The sequence below is a fragment of the Opisthocomus hoazin genome, chromosome 1 (assembly GCF_030867145.1).
Source record: "Opisthocomus hoazin isolate bOpiHoa1 chromosome 1, bOpiHoa1.hap1, whole genome shotgun sequence".
NCBI classification, from domain to species: Eukaryota; Metazoa; Chordata; class Aves; order Opisthocomiformes; family Opisthocomidae; genus Opisthocomus; species Opisthocomus hoazin.
The window spans coordinates 131,222,331-131,243,339 of NC_134414.1; the positions used below are offsets into that span (position 1 = coordinate 131,222,331).

General features: G+C 40.0%; 1 protein-coding gene across 1 annotated transcript in view; it reads left to right on the top strand.

The window, feature by feature from the left end:
* TOMM70 (translocase of outer mitochondrial membrane 70) overlaps window positions 1–21,009 on the top strand; it is a 25,529-nt gene continuing 4,520 nt past the window's right edge. The window contains exons 1-11 of the mRNA XM_075436027.1: window positions 1–295; window positions 8,962–9,135; window positions 10,354–10,480; window positions 12,984–13,093; window positions 14,947–15,095; window positions 16,269–16,476; window positions 17,041–17,175; window positions 18,318–18,425; window positions 19,157–19,273; window positions 20,112–20,209; window positions 20,704–20,826. Coding sequence (XP_075292142.1) covers window positions 26–295; window positions 8,962–9,135; window positions 10,354–10,480; window positions 12,984–13,093; window positions 14,947–15,095; window positions 16,269–16,476; window positions 17,041–17,175; window positions 18,318–18,425; window positions 19,157–19,273; window positions 20,112–20,209; window positions 20,704–20,826 — 1,619 coding nt within the window. The 5' untranslated portion in view covers window positions 1–25. The remainder of the gene's footprint in view (window positions 296–8,961; window positions 9,136–10,353; window positions 10,481–12,983; window positions 13,094–14,946; window positions 15,096–16,268; window positions 16,477–17,040; window positions 17,176–18,317; window positions 18,426–19,156; window positions 19,274–20,111; window positions 20,210–20,703; window positions 20,827–21,009) is intronic.

Genomic DNA, 21,009 nt, shown 5'->3' on the forward strand with positions numbered 1-21,009 from the left:
CCGCGGGCGGCGGTGTGAGCGCGTCATGGCCGCCTCGAAGCCCGTGGAGGCGGTGGCGGGCGGCGGCGGCGGCGGCGGCAGCGGAGGCGGCGGCGGCGCGGGGCTGTCCCGCTGGCAGCTGGCGCTGGTGTTGGGGGCGCCGATTCTGCTGGGCGCCGGCGCGCTCTACCTGTGGGGGAGGCGGGCGGCCCGCCGCGGCGGCAAGGGCGCGAGCGAGCGGAAGACCCCCGAGGGGCGCGCGAGCCCCGGGCCCTGCGGCGGCGGGCAGCCCGATGGGCCCGGCCACGAGGAGACGGTGAGCGCGCGCGCCCCCGCCCCTCCGCGCGCGGCGGCCGTCGGTCCCCCGCCGCTGTGGGAGGGCCGAGGGGAGAAGCGCCGCTTTGGACGGCGGGGGGGGGCGGGGAGCGGAGTGTTCCGCTGCCTGGAGCCGGGCCGCCGGGAGCGGGGCGGGAGGACCCCCGGTCTGCGGCAGGCAGGGCCCGACAGGCCGCTGGCCCGGGCCGAAACGCGGTTGTCAAAGTCCCGGCCCCGGCGGACGGCCGTGAGGGCCTGGCTGCGGCAGGTGGGCTCGGCTGGGGGCCTGGCCGTGCTGAGCCCAGCGCAGCTGGGAGCTCGGCCCGTGTCAGCGCGGAGAGCTCGTAAGCGGGCAGCAGCGCTCACGGCTTTCTCCTCGTCTCGCCGCGGTTGGTAGGACTTTGTTCGGAGCGTGGGTGTGTTTGTTCCGGTCGTGGTACTTGGAAAAGCGAGTTAGTGAGCGCGTCTTGTGGTGAAGTAGGCATTAACCAGGTGAGTACGCATCTGACAGCGTGCTGCTGCTGTCTGAATGTATTTCTGCTTCTGAGGTGTAGAATAGCTACGAGTAAGTTGCTTCCAGGAATAGTATTTTGAGAAGGAGATCTGTGATCTGCTATGTGTTAGTCTGAGATGCTGGATACAGCAGGGTGGAAAGAAAACACGGTCAAAATATTTTTAAAATAAAATATTTTCCGTGAAAATTCAAAGGCCGTGCAGTTCAAGCGATAGAGACTGCAACGTAGAGTTTGCCTAATAGCTATGCTTTCAAAACTTACATTTATCCTGGTGTAAATTACTGGTGTGAGAATTTTCAGGTTAAACAGTCTGTACAAAAATTGAAGGACAGCATGGAAGTTCAGAGTCCAGATCAGATTTGTGATCAGACCCATGATATGTGCATGTAGAAAAACGGCTCTAAGATGCACTTTCTGCACACTTGCAGTCACAGATGTACCATGATGGTCATGTCATATTTCTAAGGTCAGGTTACAATTGACAAGCATGGTTGAAGTGGTGGATTTGGCAAATTGATTTGCTTTGATAAGAAAATCCCATTACAATATTCCTGCACTTTCATCTCCCATTCTTGTGTACCACCTGAAATGCTCTGAACTGTCAGACCACGGTTTAACCTTCCTGTCTGAAATGATCAGGAGAGAAAAAAATCATCTTCGGGAGACTGGAAAAGGTCCGTTTTAACCTTGATCATTTCAGTGATGAGGATTAGTGTGGGCAGGCAGTGGCAGGAACTCTCGGGAGTGGTGAGGGCGGCAGCTTCCGTAGCTAGTGAATCATAGGTACCCTCAGCCATTCCTGGAACCATAGTGGGCTGCAAAAGCTATGCTGGACCTGGAGGCAGTTACTTGAATGCAGTGATTTGTTCCTTCATGGGCAGCAGTACTGAACGAGTAGTGCACAGAGGGCAAATTCAGACTTTGTGGTAACTTTGGCTTGCGGCTGCAAACAGCGTCTGGCATATTTATGGCAGCGTGCTTGCTACGTGTGAGCTCTGATTTGCAGGCTACTCGTGACCTTTGTGTAGCTGCAGTGACTTTGGTGTTAGTATGTGAACTCTGGGTTTGTTGATAGTAGTTCTGAATTGCAGTATATACTATCAAGTGGTTTCTAGTCATTCTGTAGTTGTACTTGAAGCAAGCACTTAAAACATTTAAAATGCTTACGTAGCACTTGATTTCAAATAGTGTGTGTCTAGCTCTTTCAGATTGCTCCACAAATTAAATTACTGGAAGACTCTGCATCTAAGGATAAGCATATGGTTGAGTGGTATGATCCAGAGTTCCTGGAAGAGTGTCATTGCTTATACTTTTAAGAAATGAGAGATATTACTTAGGGAAGCTGTAGAATGTATCGGATTTGCCTGATTACATGAGATGGTTGCCTAGCTGGTCAAAATATGCCTGCAGCAGGAAAATTAATGTGGCTGCAGGTTTCCGTGACTTTTTTATGTGTATGGGGAGGATTGCCTTCCTGTTCCTCATATCCAAAGCAGTGATGCCATGTAGATTTCATGTTTCCACACATTTTATTAATTATTGATATTATTGGTAAGACCCTCAATTGAAAATACAACCATTGCAGGTGCTTTACTTGTTAACTACCTGCAGTGTTTTGGTCTGCCTTTCTAGTGTGGTGGGATATTTTGTTGAACTCAGTTGGATTGCAGATATAAATCTGTACAGTGGATAAGAGCTGGTAATTCATTTCACAGTCTGAACACAAGAGGGAAGTCTTTTAGAAAACACGTAGGTCAGTAATGCATGCGTAACCAGTAGCTCTGTGTGTGTATCAGTTAACTATTCTTTTACTCATCAGTGTAATTTAGGGCTTGGACCTTTTTGTGCATTTAATTAAGTCAGCTTTTGTATCCATTTGATGCTCTGATCACTGTTTCTGAAGACATGGCCTTGAATTTTTTTGTTTGTTCTTTGAAAATATGTAGGGTATAGAATATTCATTGTTCTTTACTCGGACTTCTTACTGTTTTGCATGAAGTTCAAGCTTTTACCTGCTGCAGAGGCCTCTCGTTTTTTCCCCAGGCTGTGTCTGCACTAGAGAATTCTCTTGGCATGGATATACTGGCCAAGTGTGTGAGCTGTGACTGACGTGTTGGCAGAAGCCCTTAGCATAGGTGCTATATCGGGAAAAGCTGAACTAGTTTTGAGATTCCTGCTCCTGTAAGCACAGCTCCTCAACAATACAGTAAACTGGTATTACTGGACCAGTTAAGTGCCAATGATAAAACTGCATCTATGGATGACTCAAAGGTCAGGAAGTCAAATTGCAACTGTTAATTACAGAAATTGTCCTTGTTTCTTATAATTTAGATGGAATGTGTTTTAGTTACTCAGTAACAGCAGTTGCTTGTTACGTGGTCTCAGTTTGTAGCGAATGTTGCATAACTTAAACATGTTGCAGAAGTAAACTGCTGTGCATTTACTGCATTAATTGGTATCCAGTTGATCCATGTTTTTTTTACTTATTCCATGATAACTTCTTAGCAAGTTTATACCCTCCTTGTCTGACAGGGGCAAGCACTGGTTACTCACTGAGGTAACTTGTTCCTTCTTTCAGTGTTTTTTTTCTCCTTAAGTTGAAGTCACTTCCTTTTGCAAGTCTGTGATAGTCCAAATCTCACCCCTTAACTCTTCCAGCAAGTTCATAGGCTAACCTGGTGGTTTTGGTATGCGAGGAAGCGTAGAGCAGAGATTCTTGAATTGTTTAGTCAGCCATGTGGCATTGTGTACTGCTGACAAAGCTGTTTGGGTCCACAGCAGTTCGTCTTCGCACATTTTCCTCCTAGCTGGATATAGTCCTTGAGTGCAGTGGTGGGTGAACATGGCCAAACTCCTTGGCTTGTGTGGTGCCTCGTATCAGGATCAACAGCCAGCTAGTATGGCTTCTTTTCAGTACCTATTTTAATAGCAATTGCTGAGTGTTGCCTGTCTCACTGCTGTGGCATTAGATCAGTATATGAACAAATTAAACCCCTTTGTTTAGATATACTTATGTTGATACTTATTCTGAATTGATCTAAGCAAAGTATGTAAAAAGTAATTTCTGTTGTGCTGTGCACCTGTTGCCTAATAAATCTTACTATCGACATACTGTAAGTCTTCTATGTTTCATGCCAGCTGCAGTGGACAGGTGTAGAAAGCTCTTAAATGTGTAGAAAAGCACTAGAACAATTGCTAGACTCTTGGCAGCTCATCTGCAGCTCGCTTACTCATGGTAAGCATGAATGGCAAATTCGTTTAAAAGGAAAGTGACTGATGGAGAACATTGACAAAGTGTACTGTAAACTTGAGCTTAATTATTTCTAACTATAGTGTGTCCTTGCTTGTGCTCTGAATTTACATGTTAAGCTCATGTGGACCTACTTTTTCTCATAGTGGTTTTAGTGATAAGGAGAATCTTAAAACCATTTATACTCAGTTAATGCCTTTCAGTATAGGTCTGAGATAAGACTCAAGATGAACATTAGTCAAAAAAAGGGGAGGAAAGATAGGTATTCAGTAGCAGCCGGTGTCCAGAAAATAACACTTTGGTTTTTTTGGTACCTGATCTCATCAAGAGGGTCCTCTCTCTTGGAGAGCAAAAAAGAGGTCTAGACCAGGGCTTTTTATTTTCCTCCCCCCCCCCCCCCCCCCCATGCCGATGAATTAAGGTGGCTGAAACAGTAGTCCCACTCCATGTCAACTGTCAGACAAGGGCTCATGCAAATCCTTTTCAACCAAAAGAAAATGCTTAAACTAGCTGCTTGTGCTTCTGCTGTGAATTGCTGTCATCATTGGCTGGCAGCAAATTTCTTGTTCTGCTTTACAAAACAATCTCCCTCAAATATATAAAGGTATGAACCGCTACTGTAACCATATTGGCATTGCTGGGGGTTACTAAGCTTTATTCTCACAACTGGCAGTCTGTTGCTGTTAAGTTGCTGTTGTTTGCATGCAATTTCTGAGCATTTTATGAGAAAAGCACATTTGCTGAGGTTAAAGTAACAGTTAAGAAATTTTTGTCAGTGCTGTCTAGTCTGAGGTGGTTAGCAATCTGCTTATTTAGTTACCTAGATAACTGAGAGCTTCTCAAATACATGAGTGTCCTTTGGCTTAAACTCTTAACGCTTTTTAGTGAACAGTTGCTGAAAGCAGTTCTGACTACTGAGATTTTATTTTTTATGTAACTGCAGATAACTTCTGAGTATTTATACTGCCTTGGCAGATAATTGATTATGAACTTGCATTCATTTTATCGAGCTGGTTTGCTTGTTGCACAGATTCTGTGACCAGAAGATGACAAACTGTGAGAGTTTTTCATGTTCTATATGGGCCTTCACTTCAGGGACAAAAAATGTCCAGTGCACCACATAGAATGGCAATAGGTCAGGTGAGGAGAAGCAGTGAAATTGGAAAAAAAAATGTCTAGAATTACTACATTTGCAAGAAAATGGAAGAAGAAGGTGTGAGGTTTTTTGGTTACTTGTGCATGAGGTACATGAAGTTTGCCTGCATAATCAGCTCGTTATTTGTGTACGTCTTCAATGTAGCCATTGAGAAGGACTGGAGGGCTGAGAAGCAGCAGCTTAAAAATTTTGTCAGGGTTGAGTCTAAAGCTTGACAAACTCTTTCAAAAACTAATCTTACGTTAAGAATTCATTTTTGTATTCTTATTTGTGCTTTATGAAAAAGTATTGCAGCATATAATGTGACATGAGTTCTTTAATATCTTTTAAAAAAACCCACAAAAAAAAAAAACACAGGAAAAAAATCCCCAACAATAAACAATAAAAACATAGCCAAAGCGAAGAGACTTGTGAGATTTAGCTTTTTAGTGTTTTTGGCTTCATCAGGTTGTACTGCAGTTAAGTTGAATATGTAACTTAGAAATTATTAAGCTTCTTTGGAAAAAAAAAGTTATGCATATTCTTAGAAATGTTACAGAAATAAAATAAAAGCTGTATTTTTTGTTTATTTTGTTCCATAAGTTGATCAGTTCTATACCAAAGCTGTAAATTAATCCACTATTTTCTGCTATCTTTCCTGTGGTTTCATGATTGCTAAGAAAATAAATCTCATCAGGATCATTATTTGAAAAAAGAGTTGAGTTTAAAACTTGGCATTGTGTTTTATCACCATTTGGTCTTCAACAGGTAAATACAACACTTTGTTATTTTTAATGCATAATTTCTATACAGTCTATATGAGGTCCATTTTTCATGGGTATGAGATGCTAAATGACTCTGGTTTTTCATCGAAGCCCTTATCAGATGGGCTTATTGATGATGATATAGGGCTGTACCAGCCTTTGCGTTAAAATGTTGGCCACTTCAATTCCGCAGTGTATTGCATGCATACTGAGGACTGTAGCAGAGCAGTGTGATGAAGGTTGCAGAGATAAACTGTCTAAGAGCTAGGAGTCTAGTTTAAAGCAGTATAAACAAACAAAAAAAGTTGATTTCTTTCTTGCCATGAGCATTACTGCTGACTTTATTACATGATAGTGTGTTGTGCTCTAACTTCTGACTCCCTGCCCGCAAATTTCTTCCTTCATGCAATGCGTGGGGCAGAGAGTAACCATGGAGTTAGCACCTATTTGGTGATTCATTTCTGTATAGTTGGTTGTGTGGTCTGTGGTCCTATGACTGTTATTCAAAGCTTACTCTGACAACAGAGTTACTATTTTTAATGGGTTTTCCTGTGGCATCATGCCCATACTCTTTAAAGTTTTTGATCCCTGTTGCATGCGGTTAGGCTTGTCTGAAGACTTCATGCTTCCCAAGAACCAGCAGAGCACCACTGACAGCCCCAGAATGATAGATTTCTTGCTTCCAGTTACAATTCCTATCCCGCACCTGACACTGGAGCAGCCATTGCATTTTGATATTATCCAGTAGTCCTCAGCTGTAGTGTGTGTCTTTATGCAGGGACTATGGTGTAGGGCTGTCAAAGTGCGTAGCATGGAGCAGAGGGACTGGTCAGTTTGAGGCATGTATTGGGTAAGAGATCCCTGGGCTAACAGAATTAGCAGTGATCATAAAGTAGTAATCTAACTGTAGCGTAGGCTTAATCTCTGCAGTATTAAATAATTTTCATACTGGGAACACGTGTACGAATGTTACAATGTGGCCCACATCTTGTGGTTTTCTTTTTGGTATCAACTAAATTGGAACAGCAGTGGAGATCTTTGTGGAGATCACAGACATTTCTAGTGTGGTTTGCTGTAGAAATCAGAAGGAGAAATTCAAGCTGACTTTCGTGCTGTTAAGTTTGTCTGCTGCATGTGCATAACTCTTCCCTTAGTTAAATGGGAAGCATTGTTGTATTGGGAGCTAAATTTAGGACATACTTGAAGTAAATGTAACCTTTTCAGACTTGGGTTAAGTTTTAAAGAAACGACTTGCCAAATACACAGTTACTTGGCTCTCAGTAAAAATAGTTGCACTCTGATTCTGGTTTGTGTATCCATAGAGTTACACACAGTGTATGAAAAGGGATTAAGTTAATAATCTTTTATCAATTTGAATTTAAATCATTAAAAACCAAAAATCTAAAAGCCATGCATCTTATCTTGTTCTGTGAACAATGGAGATGGTGCAAATAGGTAAGCCCAGTGACTGGTGACCCAAGAGAGAAGAGCTTTTCTGGTATTAGGGATATTTAAGAAATTCCCTGCCTTATATGGTTTCACTTGTAAGTGTCTCCTCAGAAGAGTGTCTGTTCTATTTTGGTGCCTATTTTTATGTAGGAACTAAGACTGGTACCCATTATCTGATTCTCTCATGCCGTTATTGGAAACGAGGCCTTAAAAGAGGGGTTGTACAGCAAGTCCTGAGTTCCCTTCAGGTTTTCAGTTTTAAAAATCATTTAGATGCTAGAAGTGATCAGACTGGCGTGAAACGAGCAGACATTAAGGGAAACAGGCTGATGAAACACAAAGATGCTTTCAAGTTTATCTTACAGCAATCTGAGTGTAGTTTGGCGGTGGATGAGGGGGGAAGAGGAGGAAGAAGTATGGTCAGAGGCAGCATTGATGGTTGCTGGCAAATCCTAGATCTTTTCAGTGCATGTGATTCAGCAGATGAGATGTAGTGAATCCTGCAGCTATTGTTTAAGGCATTACTGCCCCCAGTTTGTACTTTTTCCCTCCTCAGAGGGGTTGGTAGGATGGCATGTGTGCTCATACCTTGTTCATTTTGGTCTGGCAGGTTAGCCTGAACTGTCCCAAAACGTTGATCCTTGAAGCTAGGCTGTGAAAGAGGAGCAGAAATCCAGAAGATGAATATTAGGATCTTTTGCAGCTCTGTATTTCTTGAATGTGGGTCGTACCTCTTTGACAGAGAGAAGCTTTTTATGTCTGCTTCGTTATCAACCACAACATTTGATAACTGATCTGTAAATCTAGGGGTTCTGGGTAGCAATGTTGGCTTCTGCAGAAGTGCAGATGGTCAACAGGTGGTGCAGAATGTAAAGATTTGTTCAGCAGGGTCACTGGCCAGTTAGCAAAGTTTTCCATCCTCTGCTAAGAATGACAGCCTGTGATGGTCCAGCACTTTGTATTAGCAGTTGGATGAAGCAGGTTGTGTGAAGCTGGAGAGGACTTAGCTGTAAAGTTGGTTAATTTGTCCAGAGTAGGGAAGACAAAGCTGTTTTGCTTTCCATACAGGTTTTATTCATCTTGCTCAGTAGGTCTTTCCACAAAGTGTTTTCCATATTTAATTCATAGTCTGCCGAGTCAGCTCTGCTCTTACAGGCTGTCTGTATTTCAGTAGGAAACTTTTCCCATTTGAATTGCTTTGAGGGCTTTCTTGTCTTCGCATATTTAGTCTCTGGAGAAATAACTCATCTCATTGGTTCTTCTAGTCACCAGTCATGTAAGAGTAAAACTTATTTAGCTTTCCAAAGAGAAATCACTGCATTGTTTAATACTATTGTAGTGAACCTTTTGAAAAGTTTGCCTCCTATCTGATATACTTGCAAAAGAAAATCTGTCGTGCTTTTCCAGGAAATGGAAGGAGTGAGATTTTCAGAAGTCTAGGCTAAAGTTTACCACAAAGATCCATTTTATGTCTTTGGAGATCAGCTCTTGAGTGCATAACTTGCGTGCAGTGATGCTTTTCTTATTTGAACTGACTATCGCTTTCTTTTTCAGAGCCCTCTTGACAGAGCCCAAGCAGCCAAGAACAAAGGAAACAAATTTTTTAAAGCAGGGAAATATGAGCAAGCTATTCAGTGTTATACTGAGGCTATCAGCCTGTGCCCTCCTGAGAAAAACCTTGATCTTTCTACCTTCTATCAAAATAGAGCTGCTGCCTATGAACAACTGGTAAGAAATTAAAGATAATTATGTGTTTATTCTAAAAAATTGCATTATAAATTGTGTATTTTATCACTTTTGTCCACTGAAAAATCCCAGGTGGTGAAATCTGCTGCCTTCACAAAAAGATGCGGTTGCTTGCGGCTGTTTTTTCACTAGCTCATTGTACTTCTTCACATATAAATGAAATATATTTCCTGTTAACTGTTCTCAGTCTATATTATGTAATTAAGTGTCCCTTTCTTGTAAGACAAGGTTTTAATTTCCTATTTTCTGGATCAGTTTTATTGTATATAAGTTAGTGTCGCTTGTCTCTCCTACAGTGTTTCTTTAACTGTTAGGTGAAAAGCCAAATATTTTGGAAGGATGCTACTTCAAATATTAAACAAAAAACCTCACACTTGATAGCTGAGTATACTTGGTATTAGTTTTAAAAGTCAATCAGTGTTGTTAATTATAGTATCAATAGATTTTCATATGAGGTCAAGTTGGTGAGCTGTATAAAGGAGTGGAAAAATTGGCATACAGTCTGAAGTATCAAGTGAGACTGTGATTAGAGAAATCTAGTCTTGGAAGGTAGAGGAGAGATAAAACAGTTCTTGTCTAATCAAATACTACTTACAAGAGTAACTCATGCCATAATCCCAAATGTATGTGGTTCCTCTTTTTCAGTTATTTGAAAAGCCTGTTTTGATAATCAATTTTGCACATAAATGGATTTTTAGTCCTTAATACCCTTGACCAGCTGTACTCTTATATATTAATTTATCATCCCTTGTAGTAACATAGTGTAGTGAAATGAAATAACAAATTTTAAAAAAAAAAGTGGTTTAGCACTTTGTTAAACTTGTTTGTTGGTTTTCATTATGTTTTCATCTTTTTTTCTTCCATTTGTTTTGTACCAGTCATTGAGTCCCAATGTTACCTCCTGCAAGCATCTTCGCACCAACTCATTATCTTCTCCCGTATACTTTGTACAACTGTCTGGTTTCGTTTTTCTGTAGGAATTCCTTTTCTGTTTTGTGGCTCTTCTGGTGCAGGTGGCTTCCAGTGGTGCCTGGCAGTTTCTTACTGAGAAACTTGCAGAAATAGAAGCAAGCAGGTAGAACCAGAGCCCTGGGAACTGCAGCTGCTGTTAGGTGGGCATGACCCTGGAGTTGGTAGTGGAAAGCTAATATAATGCAGCTGAGTAGGGCCTCTCTCATTGGGTTGTTTTTCTTCCCACAGCAAAAATGGACAGAAGTGGCACAAGACTGCACAAAGGCTGTTGAGCTTAATCCTAAATATGTAAAAGCTCTCTTCAGACGCGCAAAGGCTCATGAGAAGCTAGACAATAAGAAGGAATGTTTAGAAGGTGAGTGTCTCTTGATGTGTATACTTAAAAGTGGAATTAGCTCATCTGCTTTGGGGATGATAACTTCTGGGATTGTTTTGTTTTTACTTCTTGGAACTACAGGAATACATAATTATGTATTTAAAACCATTCATAGCTACTACACATACATTTTCTTCTCTTGTGAGAAGAAACGTTTTCCCATATTTCAAGCTGTTGTCCGCTTACATCTGAAATAGCTGCTGAGAAATTGATGTTACTGTAGCCACTCAAGGTTTTTTTTTTTTCCAGAAAATGCCCTAAATTTTAAAATTGAATTCATCTAACGTGCTGAGTGGATAACCCAGACAACAGTTGTTCTACTTCCATACAGCAGACAGACTTTCTTCTTAATTTGTTTTAGAGACATGGTACTACTACGGAAATCAAGGTGGTTGTGCAGGTGGAGATACATGGTCAGAAACAAGAGTCATTTAACTGCATTTGGTGGGCATTAAAGGGAGAACAGCTTCAACAGCATTTCATTCTGATGTATAAATTATAAAAATTGGAACAGATTTAACTTTTTTTAATATTAACACTGTATATTTGGCAGAAACTACTGTGTCAGATCCTTCCAAATGCTATTCCTAACAGAATATATTTTGAATAGGAAGATGTGACTGAGAAGCCCTGAAAATTAAGGAGGTGTGTTGTCTGAGGGCACTTTTGAACTAAGGGACACTGATTGAAAGGATGTATTTAAATTTCATCAAGTGAAATCATTCCTGCTGATGTAAGGTTAAAAGGCAAATTTTCAGCTGTGCTCATTATCAAAGAGGGACAGAAAATAAGGCAGTGCTCTGACTGGCAAATCTAGCTGTTAAATTAATTTTATTATGTGTAATAGCTAAGAATTAGGTCTGATAAATTAGAAGGTAAATAAGATGTGGAAATTTTGTTTATCTATTTATTTATATACTGGCAGAGTGGCTTTCTGCCCTGTAAGACCATAGCGACTAGAAAAGGACTACTTAGGTCATTTAGTGTAGTCTTTTGCAATCACTAATTGACTAACAGCTGTGCTTCCAGAGTGCTATAATAAAATCTAAACCTTATGTAGCAGCAATAAACTGACATGATAAAAGCCCCAAGAAAGATCAGGTGTCGCTGCCATAGTAGCATAGCTTTTAAATGTAACTCATTTTAATGTTAGTGGTGCTTATAGCAATTATTTTCAGCCTTGATTTGTGTTTGATTTTTAGCTTGCAGTTTTTTCAGATCTGAAAATTACTTGCTTTTTCTGCACTACACTGATTTTCTAACACAATACTGCTTTTACCTGCTAACCACATATGGCCAGTAAAATCCCAGGAAGCAGGGTATGTCCATGTAGTGGAGGAAAGCAAAACCAAACCAACCCATCCCCCAGCAAAACCCCCCTCCAGTGATACCTGGCAGTATAATTTGGGAAGACATTGCTGCTTCACCCAAGTCCAGGCATTAGTTTACAGTTACCTGCTTTGGGCAGAGCGTGTCTGCTAAGGTCATACAGCATGGTACTACTGCACACCATCTTTCACGCTCTTTCTGGGTGTAGCATGTTTTCCCAGGGACTACGATGTGCTTCTTGACCGTGCCAGGGTCGTGGGGAGTTTCTGTATACATGATGGCATAATAGTACCTATAGCAGTGTAGAATTACAGAAACTATACTAAAACTCCAGGGTAAGACACTTGCTTTTCAAGTGTATTCAAACAATACACTGCTTGAATTTCAAGTGCAAACTCTGTTCACTGATGTTTAAGTGAAAATTAAGTAAGAGAAATCAGTGGTAGTATTACATTAATTAGAGGATCCAGAGAAATAATGTACCGTAAGATCGCATTTCTCACTGCAAAGCATGGTTCAGGCAGCAATGAGTTAACATTTGCAGAAGCTTCTGTGGGTGAAACAAAGTGATGTGATATGGCCTAGCACTATAAATAGGCCAACAAAGTATTTCTCTTAAACTAGCTCTATTCCAAAGTCATGGAGGTGAGCAGAAAAATATAAGGTATCACGTGGGAATATTTCTTAAACTGAGGAAGAATCGAGATGTGATGGGACTGAATGTGAATTTTAAAAGTACAAAATTAGGACCAGTCCCAGAAGAAAAGCTGTGTCAGCACTTTTAATGCAAACATAATATGAACATAATTAATGTCCTCAAAGTTTCAAAATGGTGAAAGCCCCTGCTGGAGGTATACATTTTCATTGTTCATCTAAGCGTGTTCGTCTCTAGTTAAAAACATGACAATAAAAATAAATGTAATTTCTTTCATTTACTGTCATGAAGTCCTTTTATCACAAGGAGATCATTTTGGATACAAATTTGTATCTTGGAAAACACGGTAAATACAGCAAACTGGAAACAGAGGCTTTTACCGTGGAACAGGATGTGTATTAGTTTGGCAGCGACTCATTGTAACAGTGGCACATTTTAGTGTCCTCCAGTGACTATCAGAATTTGTCTTTAATCTGACTCTTGTATGTTGTTTCCTAGATGTCACTGCAGTCTGCATTTTAGAAGCCTTCCAAAACCAGCAAAGTATGTTATTAGCTGATAAAGTTCTTAAACTCCTTGGAAAAGAGAAGGCCAAGGAGAAGTACAAGGTAGGAGTTGCGATATTGCTGATAAATTCTGATTTCACCTGACTGGTTGTTGAAATGTTGATTGTTGTCATTCTGTCAATTGTTGTGAGTCACTGTCCTCATCTGCTGAAGTGTAAGAATCAACACGAATGGTTTTGTACAAAGCTACTGTTGTGACAATGTTGTTTTCCTTTGGAGCTGTCGAAAGTTTTTGAAACCTCAGTAGGGAAGAGAGGTCTGGTTCTAACAATTGTTTCCCTTTAATGATCAAATTTATTATGATATTCAGAAGACACCCAAAGTTGGTGTGCTGCCCTACATGGGGCTTTTCTGGACTTGCAACCTAATGGAAACAGGATATGTTGGAACAACAGTAGCCAAATGTTCAGTTGTACATCAGCTGGTTGAGATAAGGTTTGTAAATAATAATTGAGAATGCATAAACATGTTGGTTCCATATGTAATGAATAGCTTAAAATGAGAAGAATTATGATTGAGGGCTCTTTCCCCCAGGTTATTCTTGGTTTTATAAACAGAAATTTCATGTAGGAAAGACTAAGTTGACAGCAGAATTCTTACATTTTAGAAAGTGGAAAAATAATACTGTTTTAAGGTTTGTGGGTGGTTTTGTTTTTGTTTGTTTTTCAATAAGAAGAAAAGCCAAAGAGCATTGCTTAAGAAAAAATGATGCAGTGCAAAGTCACATCTTTTTATTAGTGGTCAGACTTCCCGAACCTGTCTTGAAAAATACACCTTCATCTCCTAAGTACCACAGATTACTTGTGACGTTCAGTTGCAGGCTGTTTCTATTCCGTTTCTGTAAACGGGTGCTCAGACTTGTGCTTTTCTGTATTGGCAGTCAGACACCTTTGCATTAAAGTTTGGAAACTGCAGAAGACAGAACAGTGGAAGTTTAGGGGTGGCCAGGAGCAGTCATTTTAAGTGGCTGTAGGTTTACAAAAAAGTTGAGAGAGGTATTAAAACCTTTTTGCTTGTTATTAAAACGTTCTTGCTTACCTTTTGTGACGGTGGTTGAAGTAGTGAAATCCGTGTTGGTTTTGAGATGTTGAGTTTCTTTCTGATAGAAACTCACATAAATGTGTGGTGTTGAGGTAGCAAAAAATGAATTGTGCTATTAGTGTGGTTGTAGTAGCATCATAAAATAGGTGTGCTTCAATAGGCAGTATTGTGATAGAACTTAAGAGAGATTCAGAAGAGTGCATTCAGACTTTCCTTGCAGGAGAGATTGAATTGTAGTTCTTGTGTGCGGTTTTCATTTTGAGCAAGAAGTATTTTTCAGCTGTACAAAGAATTTTGTATCTGAGAAGTGTTACTTCTGGGATTTCAAGTAAGATGTGTGGGATCTGGGCCAAACTCCACTTAGAATTAGGATATTGCGTCATTAGTCTTCATTGTAATGACAGACAGCAGCTTCTCTTGGACAAGCTGGAGAAAAGGGCAAATTGCCATTCAGAATCTGCTCGAATTTAAGCTTATGCTTAAACTGCCAGCTAGCATTTTTCACCTAATTTATGTGCACGCATACTGCTTTAGTACATCTACCCAATGTCCTAAGATACCCTGAGTCCTCATTTCTAGCCACACATGCAGAAAGATACTATCTCCCTCCTCTCTTGATTATCTTCGCTTTATTTCTCCTGGTGATGGGTATTACGTTGTGATCTGAAGCTTAAATAAGCTCTAAATGTCAAACTGTCGAATCAAAAATATCAGACTATCAAATGAGAGAGTGGAAAGTCATACACTGGTTCTTTCATTATGAATTTTTTTATAATTGCATCAGTTTTTCCATTTCCATATTTACCATCTGATCTTACTGTCTAATGACTTGCAATTACATTTCTCTGTTTCAGAATCGTGAGCCTCTGATGCCCTCACCACAGTTCATTAAATCCTACTTCAGTTCTTTCACAGATGATATAATCTCCCAACCTTTGCTTAAGGGTGAGAAATCAGATGAAGATAAGGATAAGGAGGGAGAGGCTTCTGAAGTAAAAGAAAAGTGAGTGTACAGTACAGTTGGGAATTGTTTAGTATTGAAATTAAGTTTTCAGTGCTTTTGACATTCTGCTCAGTGTAACTTGCTGTTGTTTTTATAGTATTTGGTATGGGAAATCCTGTGGTAATAAAGTGTGCCTATGAAATGAGATCAGTATTAAAACTAAAACTTTTATGCAAGCTGACTGGCTAGTTGCAAACTGTAGGTGGCTTCGACCCACTAAACAGGGGAAGGACAATGAGATTGGGAAGATATGTTGAATATTTACTACAGTATCATAGTAAATCTTAGCAGATGGGAGGACTGGAGCATGCTGAATGATGCTTCTGGAGAAAGGAATGTTTTACACTGAAGGAGAGTTTCCAAGGATGAGAGCAAGTTCGTCTTTAGATAGGAGGGGAGAAGATGAGCTAGGAAAAGGGTCTTTGTTAATTAAAACTATGAATTTACAGCAACGGAGGCTGAAAGGGTGTTTTATCTTTCTGGAATCAAGTTGCACATAAACGAGAGGTTTGTTCTGAGGAAGAAAAGCTTGAGGTTTTTTTGAGTGGAGATTGAGCACCACGTGAATGGTGCTTTAACTTACTATGCTGCTTTCCAGTTTATTTTTGGAAGATATCACTGCTGTCAGTACAGAAACCATTGCAAACAGTTTTATGCTTTTTTCTTTTTTTTCCTCCAAAAAGTAAGATAGAATGTCCTGATCTACAGACAGATTCACTGAATACAGGACACTTAACTGCAGACAAGTCAGTGCTTACTGTAATTTTTGCTGTGAAATCCTTTCTTCCACATATAAACTGCACATTGCTAGGTTTAATATTTCACTTTTCCAACCTGGAGTTCCATCCCAGCCCTCTTGTTTTAAGGCAGAGATTATTGCTTTCCTAAGTGTGAAAAAAAATTTCAAGGGACAAATGAAGCTCAAGTTCAAGAGCTTTAAAACATTTTTTTTATATATTTTCAATGTAATTTGACCATTCTTGGTCTGAATTATTTTCGGTCTGTGATGGCTCCAACCAGGAATATTTGTAACTTCACTTACTATGCTGCTGTTGTAACTGAGTAGAACAAAAGTTAGTATTTGTTATGATTTAATGGAAAATCTGAATTGAAAGGTCAATGTTCAGTGAATACGTGTGTGTATATATACAACTATTCTTGCATCATTTACAGCTCTGGCTATTTGCGAGCAAAACAATATATGGAAGAAGAGAACTATGACAAAATTATCAGTGAAAGCACGAAAGAAATTGAAGGAAAGGGAAAATACATGGCAGAGGCTTTGCTTCTGCGAGCTACTTTCTACTTACTTATTGGCAATGCGAATGCTGCCAAACCAGACCTAGATCAGGTCATCAGCATGGAAGATGCAAATGTGAAGGTAAGAATCTGTCACAGCTGGATTGTAGTTTGGCTTGAGACAATGTAGAAGTTAGATGGTAAACTTGCAGTACAGTTCAAGAAGTTGTTTTTCTGTGTTTTCAGATACTTAAATGGAAGTGTGCAGTTTATTTACTGTTTTGTCTTTTTATTCGTGACAAATTGTTTTTTCAAGGGCTTGTTGATTTTTGAGACAGCTGTGCTTGATACAAACTAAAGAACAGAGCAATTGAATGAATTGGAGGTTTATCCAGTCTGAAAAATCAGTTCATAGATAAGAGAAAAACATTAATTGTACTTGCATATTGCTTCAAAAAATGTTGATGTATGTGTAAGCACAGGGAACGTGGCTTATAAAGGATTGTTGAGGGGTTGAAAATCCACTGAGATGGAAGCAAGGGAGTTGATTCACTTAGAGTCCATATGAAATTTATTCCTTATTAGAATGAATGAAATCCGTCAGTGGCAGAATCTAGTCAAATGAAAAATCTACTGCATTTTTAACAAAGCCTTAAATCTGGAGGAATGTTGGAGTGGCTAATGCTTCTTTGAACTTTTTTTACAGCTTCGAGCTAATGCTCTGATCAAACGAGGAAGTATGTATATGCAGCAGCAGCAACCTGTGCTGTCCACTCAAGACTTTAACATGGCTGCTGATATTGATCCTCAGAATGCAGATGTTTACCACCATCGAGGACAAGTAAGAAACATCAGAGATTTTGTCCCAGGACTTGAATATTTCAATATATACTAAAAGAAAAATAACACTTTATACTGTTCATGGCAAAAAAACCCATGAACTCCTATTTAGAATAAACACACAATCTCATTTGCATGTTCAGGTCGGGCAGAAGCAGTTGATTTCTGTAGCTATAGGAAGGAGCGCAGAGCAGCAGAGGCTCAGCCCTCCATCGATACGAACTCTGATTTGAAAGTACTGGGGCTTACACACATTTACAGCAGATACGAGCTGCTCTCTGAAGGGACCTGATACAGCAGAGCAGCATCTGCAGAGAAGGAAGCTGTGTTACAGCGGATGTAGCCTGTGTTCCTGATAACTCAGCATCTGCAGCACTGCAGCCCAGGATTGCATCTGCTCAGCTCATCCCTCTCCGGCTTGTCATGCTGCTGTGTCCTTGACCAATTTCTAGACCTAGAGAGGCCTGCTTCCACAGAGTAATGTAAAAGGTGCTGGAAGAAAAAAGGAAACACTACCATTGCAGTGATGCTAATCGTATTCATAAGGAAGACTTCCATGGATCAAGTACCTCTGTCCATGAATTCATTAGATCTCTCTAGTGCTCAGAAATAAGAATGGTGTTACGTGGTGATTGAAGGTAATGAAAGTTTTCTGCAGACTGAAAATTAGTGTTTTACAGTAACTTCACAGTAAAGTAAGAGAATGATGAAGTGAGCAGCACTCTTGTGGAGGAATGAGAATATAAAAAAAAAAAAAAGTTGAAATGCAAGCTGGGAAAGCCAAAATGTTTTGACATCCAAATAGTCCACCGGCATTAACTACAGGGAGGCAAAGCCCGTTGAGAAAATACAGCATAGTTTTGGAGACTGGACATAACACTAGAGCAGTAATGGCAACAGTCTAAAATGCAAGTGTTCTCAATCCCTACACATGGACATTGCCTTTTTGTGCATGAAGCCAAAGTTTCACTAGTGGCTTTGTTGTTTTATGTTTTATTTTTTAGTCGTGAGGTTTGTAGGTTTCTACGCACTTCTAAAACTGAACTGGAGACAATATGAGTAGCTGATGCTAACTGAATTATCACTTTAGTGTCTGAAGCACAGATTAAATACAGAAATAGGATTTTCTTTCATTCTGGCTAGCTGAAAATCCTGCTTGACCAAATTGAAGAGGCTGTGGAAGACTTTGATGAATGTATCCGATTGCGACCCGATTCTGCCTTGGCTCAAGCACAGAAATGTTTTGCTCTGGTAGGTGACATGCTGGTGTTTAGCTGGGTGCTTTTTCTTTTTAAAGAATTCTGGAAAACATATTGTGTTTCTTTGTTTTATTCCAATTTAACGGAAAAGCAGGGCAACAAACATCTCAATATCTTCTGATAATAAGATAGAGAAACAATGTAACACTTCTTCAGTTGGAGTAAGGGTTTGCTGCTTTCTTTCTGAAATGTTCCTCGTTTAAACAGTAGATCATCTTTTCTGTTTTGTGGTAGAGGAACACAAATCTTCACTCTCATATCACATAAAATTGATTTAAATAAAGATCCGATGTTGTGGAAAACGGTCATCTTCAAGAAATTGGAAACAAACTATTTCAAGCTAGTACAATGCCTCTGCATGCAGGAATCTTCTGAGGACAGCTTTGTGTGATGTGAACAAGGAGGAATTCTAGGCTTGGAATTTCTAGGCTTTTGAAATAGAGGGAGGCTACTGGCAACTATTAGGCCTTATGGCTTCCTTCTTTCACCCTTTCTCCTCTCCCAGTCCACCCTATCAGAGAGCTGGACGCATGGTAGTCCCTAAAAACAGATTTCGTAGGATGTACTGGCGCATCACCTTCTGTAACTCGTAATTGTTACGATGCATGCATCTCTTAGGAAAGTAGGTAGAGGTCTGATGAGTCTGTTTTGGTTTTTTTGGTGGTGTTTGATTTTTTCCTTTTTTCCTTTCCCCCCTCCTTTTTTTTTTCCTTTCTTGAATAGTATCGCCAAGCTTATACAGGAAATAATCCTTTGCCTGTGCAAGTAGCCATGAAAGGCTTTGAAGATGTCATTAAAAAATTTCCAAAGTGTGCTGAAGGCTATGCGCTCTATGCTCAGGTACATTTTTCTCTTTCTTAAAGAAAATGCTGTGTTCTCTTGCACCTGTTCTCTTGGATAACATACATTTCTTCAAATAATATATGAAGGTCTTTGAGAATAAGTTCTGAGGTAACACGTGCCGTCTTTAATAAGCTACCTGAATTTATGGGTATGGGTGGAGCAGAATATAAGTGATAAGAATCAGGGGTGGTTATTAGGAGACAGAGGTCTGGCATACACTTCCCCTTGAATTCCTGCACATGTGTGGCATCTCACGTGAGGGACATCAGGGATTCTGTAAGGAAATTGGGATTTCAGTGTGTAGAACCAGGGTAACAGTTTTGTTTTGCTACAAATTACATGTGCTGGTCAAGCAGTGTTTAGTACAGATGTTCAGCGTACACTTGTAACAGAGACTGTCCTTTCTTCTCTCGGAAAATGTGCTGCTGGTTGTAGAACGGAGCATGAGATGTTCTGATTTTAAGTAGTTAGGCAGCATATGGATGCGTTTCTCTTTGAAAGAAGTGTATTATAAAAATGAAGAAGTTGAGACTTGGGGGAAACAGACTTCTGGAATGGTTTTTACTTGCCATACACTTAGCATGTTGCCTTTGGATCTCCTGTTACAGATGGTACTGTGATCAGTAAGTTTGCACTTAAAGCCTAGCAGCTTTAGTCTAAAAAGCCTCAGTTCTGAAACTTAACTCTGGTAACTGGTGTGTCTGGCCTGTTCTATGATAAGAGAGCTATATCCAATCTCACATCATCAATATGGTTTTAATTAGAATTAGCCTAGTACTAATTAGCCTGTGTGTTTTGGTTGCATATTGACGTATAGGTTTCTCTTTTGATGCAGGCACTAACTGATCAACAGCAGTTTGGCAAGGCTGATGAAATGTATGATAAATGCATTGACCTTGAGCCGGACAATGCCACTACATATGTTCATAAAGGGTATGTTTTGGTTTGCGATCTTTTTGGTCAAGAGCAGTTGGCATGTTTAGATGAATAAACCCTAATTGAATGTTTGTGTTTAGAAGCTTAGCCATGAGAAATAACTATGTGAAAACAGCTTAGTGCTGTTAAATGTATTTCTGTAGTTTCTCTTGACTAAACTGTAAATAAGTTTCAGTGTGTTCATTCCTAATTAAGTATCTACTTGAAGTATGTGACTCTTACTTTAGCCCCATTTAATTTAAGCTTGATGGTGTTGTTTCCTCTTTCATAAAACAACGTGTAACAAGTTGTCTTGAGAGAAGTATAGAGTCATTAAACTGGTAACATGGCTTACTGAAAGTGAATTTTACATACCCGTATTTAAAAGTGGTGAAGTTACTATCTGCCTTGCATTAGCAATTACAGACATTTGGGATCTCTTTTTGGCTGCATGACCTTGGTTATGGGAGGAGTATATGCAGTTTGTTCCAAATTTTCTCCTTCTCTTCCAGTTTACTTCAGCTCCAGTGGAAGCAAGATTTAGACAAAGGGTTAGAACTCATAAGCAAGGCCATTGAAATTGATAACAAATGTGATTTTGCATATGAAACCATGGGAACGATTGAAGTGCAAAGGTAATGTTGAATTGCAGTGTTAAGAGTTCTTGGTTACTTTTGAAATTATAGCAGTCCTTTACATTTCCCCATGGATCTTAAGCTTTTCTTAGGCTTATGCCCCAGCACTGTGTGAGGTCAGCTCTTGCCCGAGGTCCTGATTTCTGTTCTGTGACTCTTAGGGAAGGCCTTCCTTTATGGCAT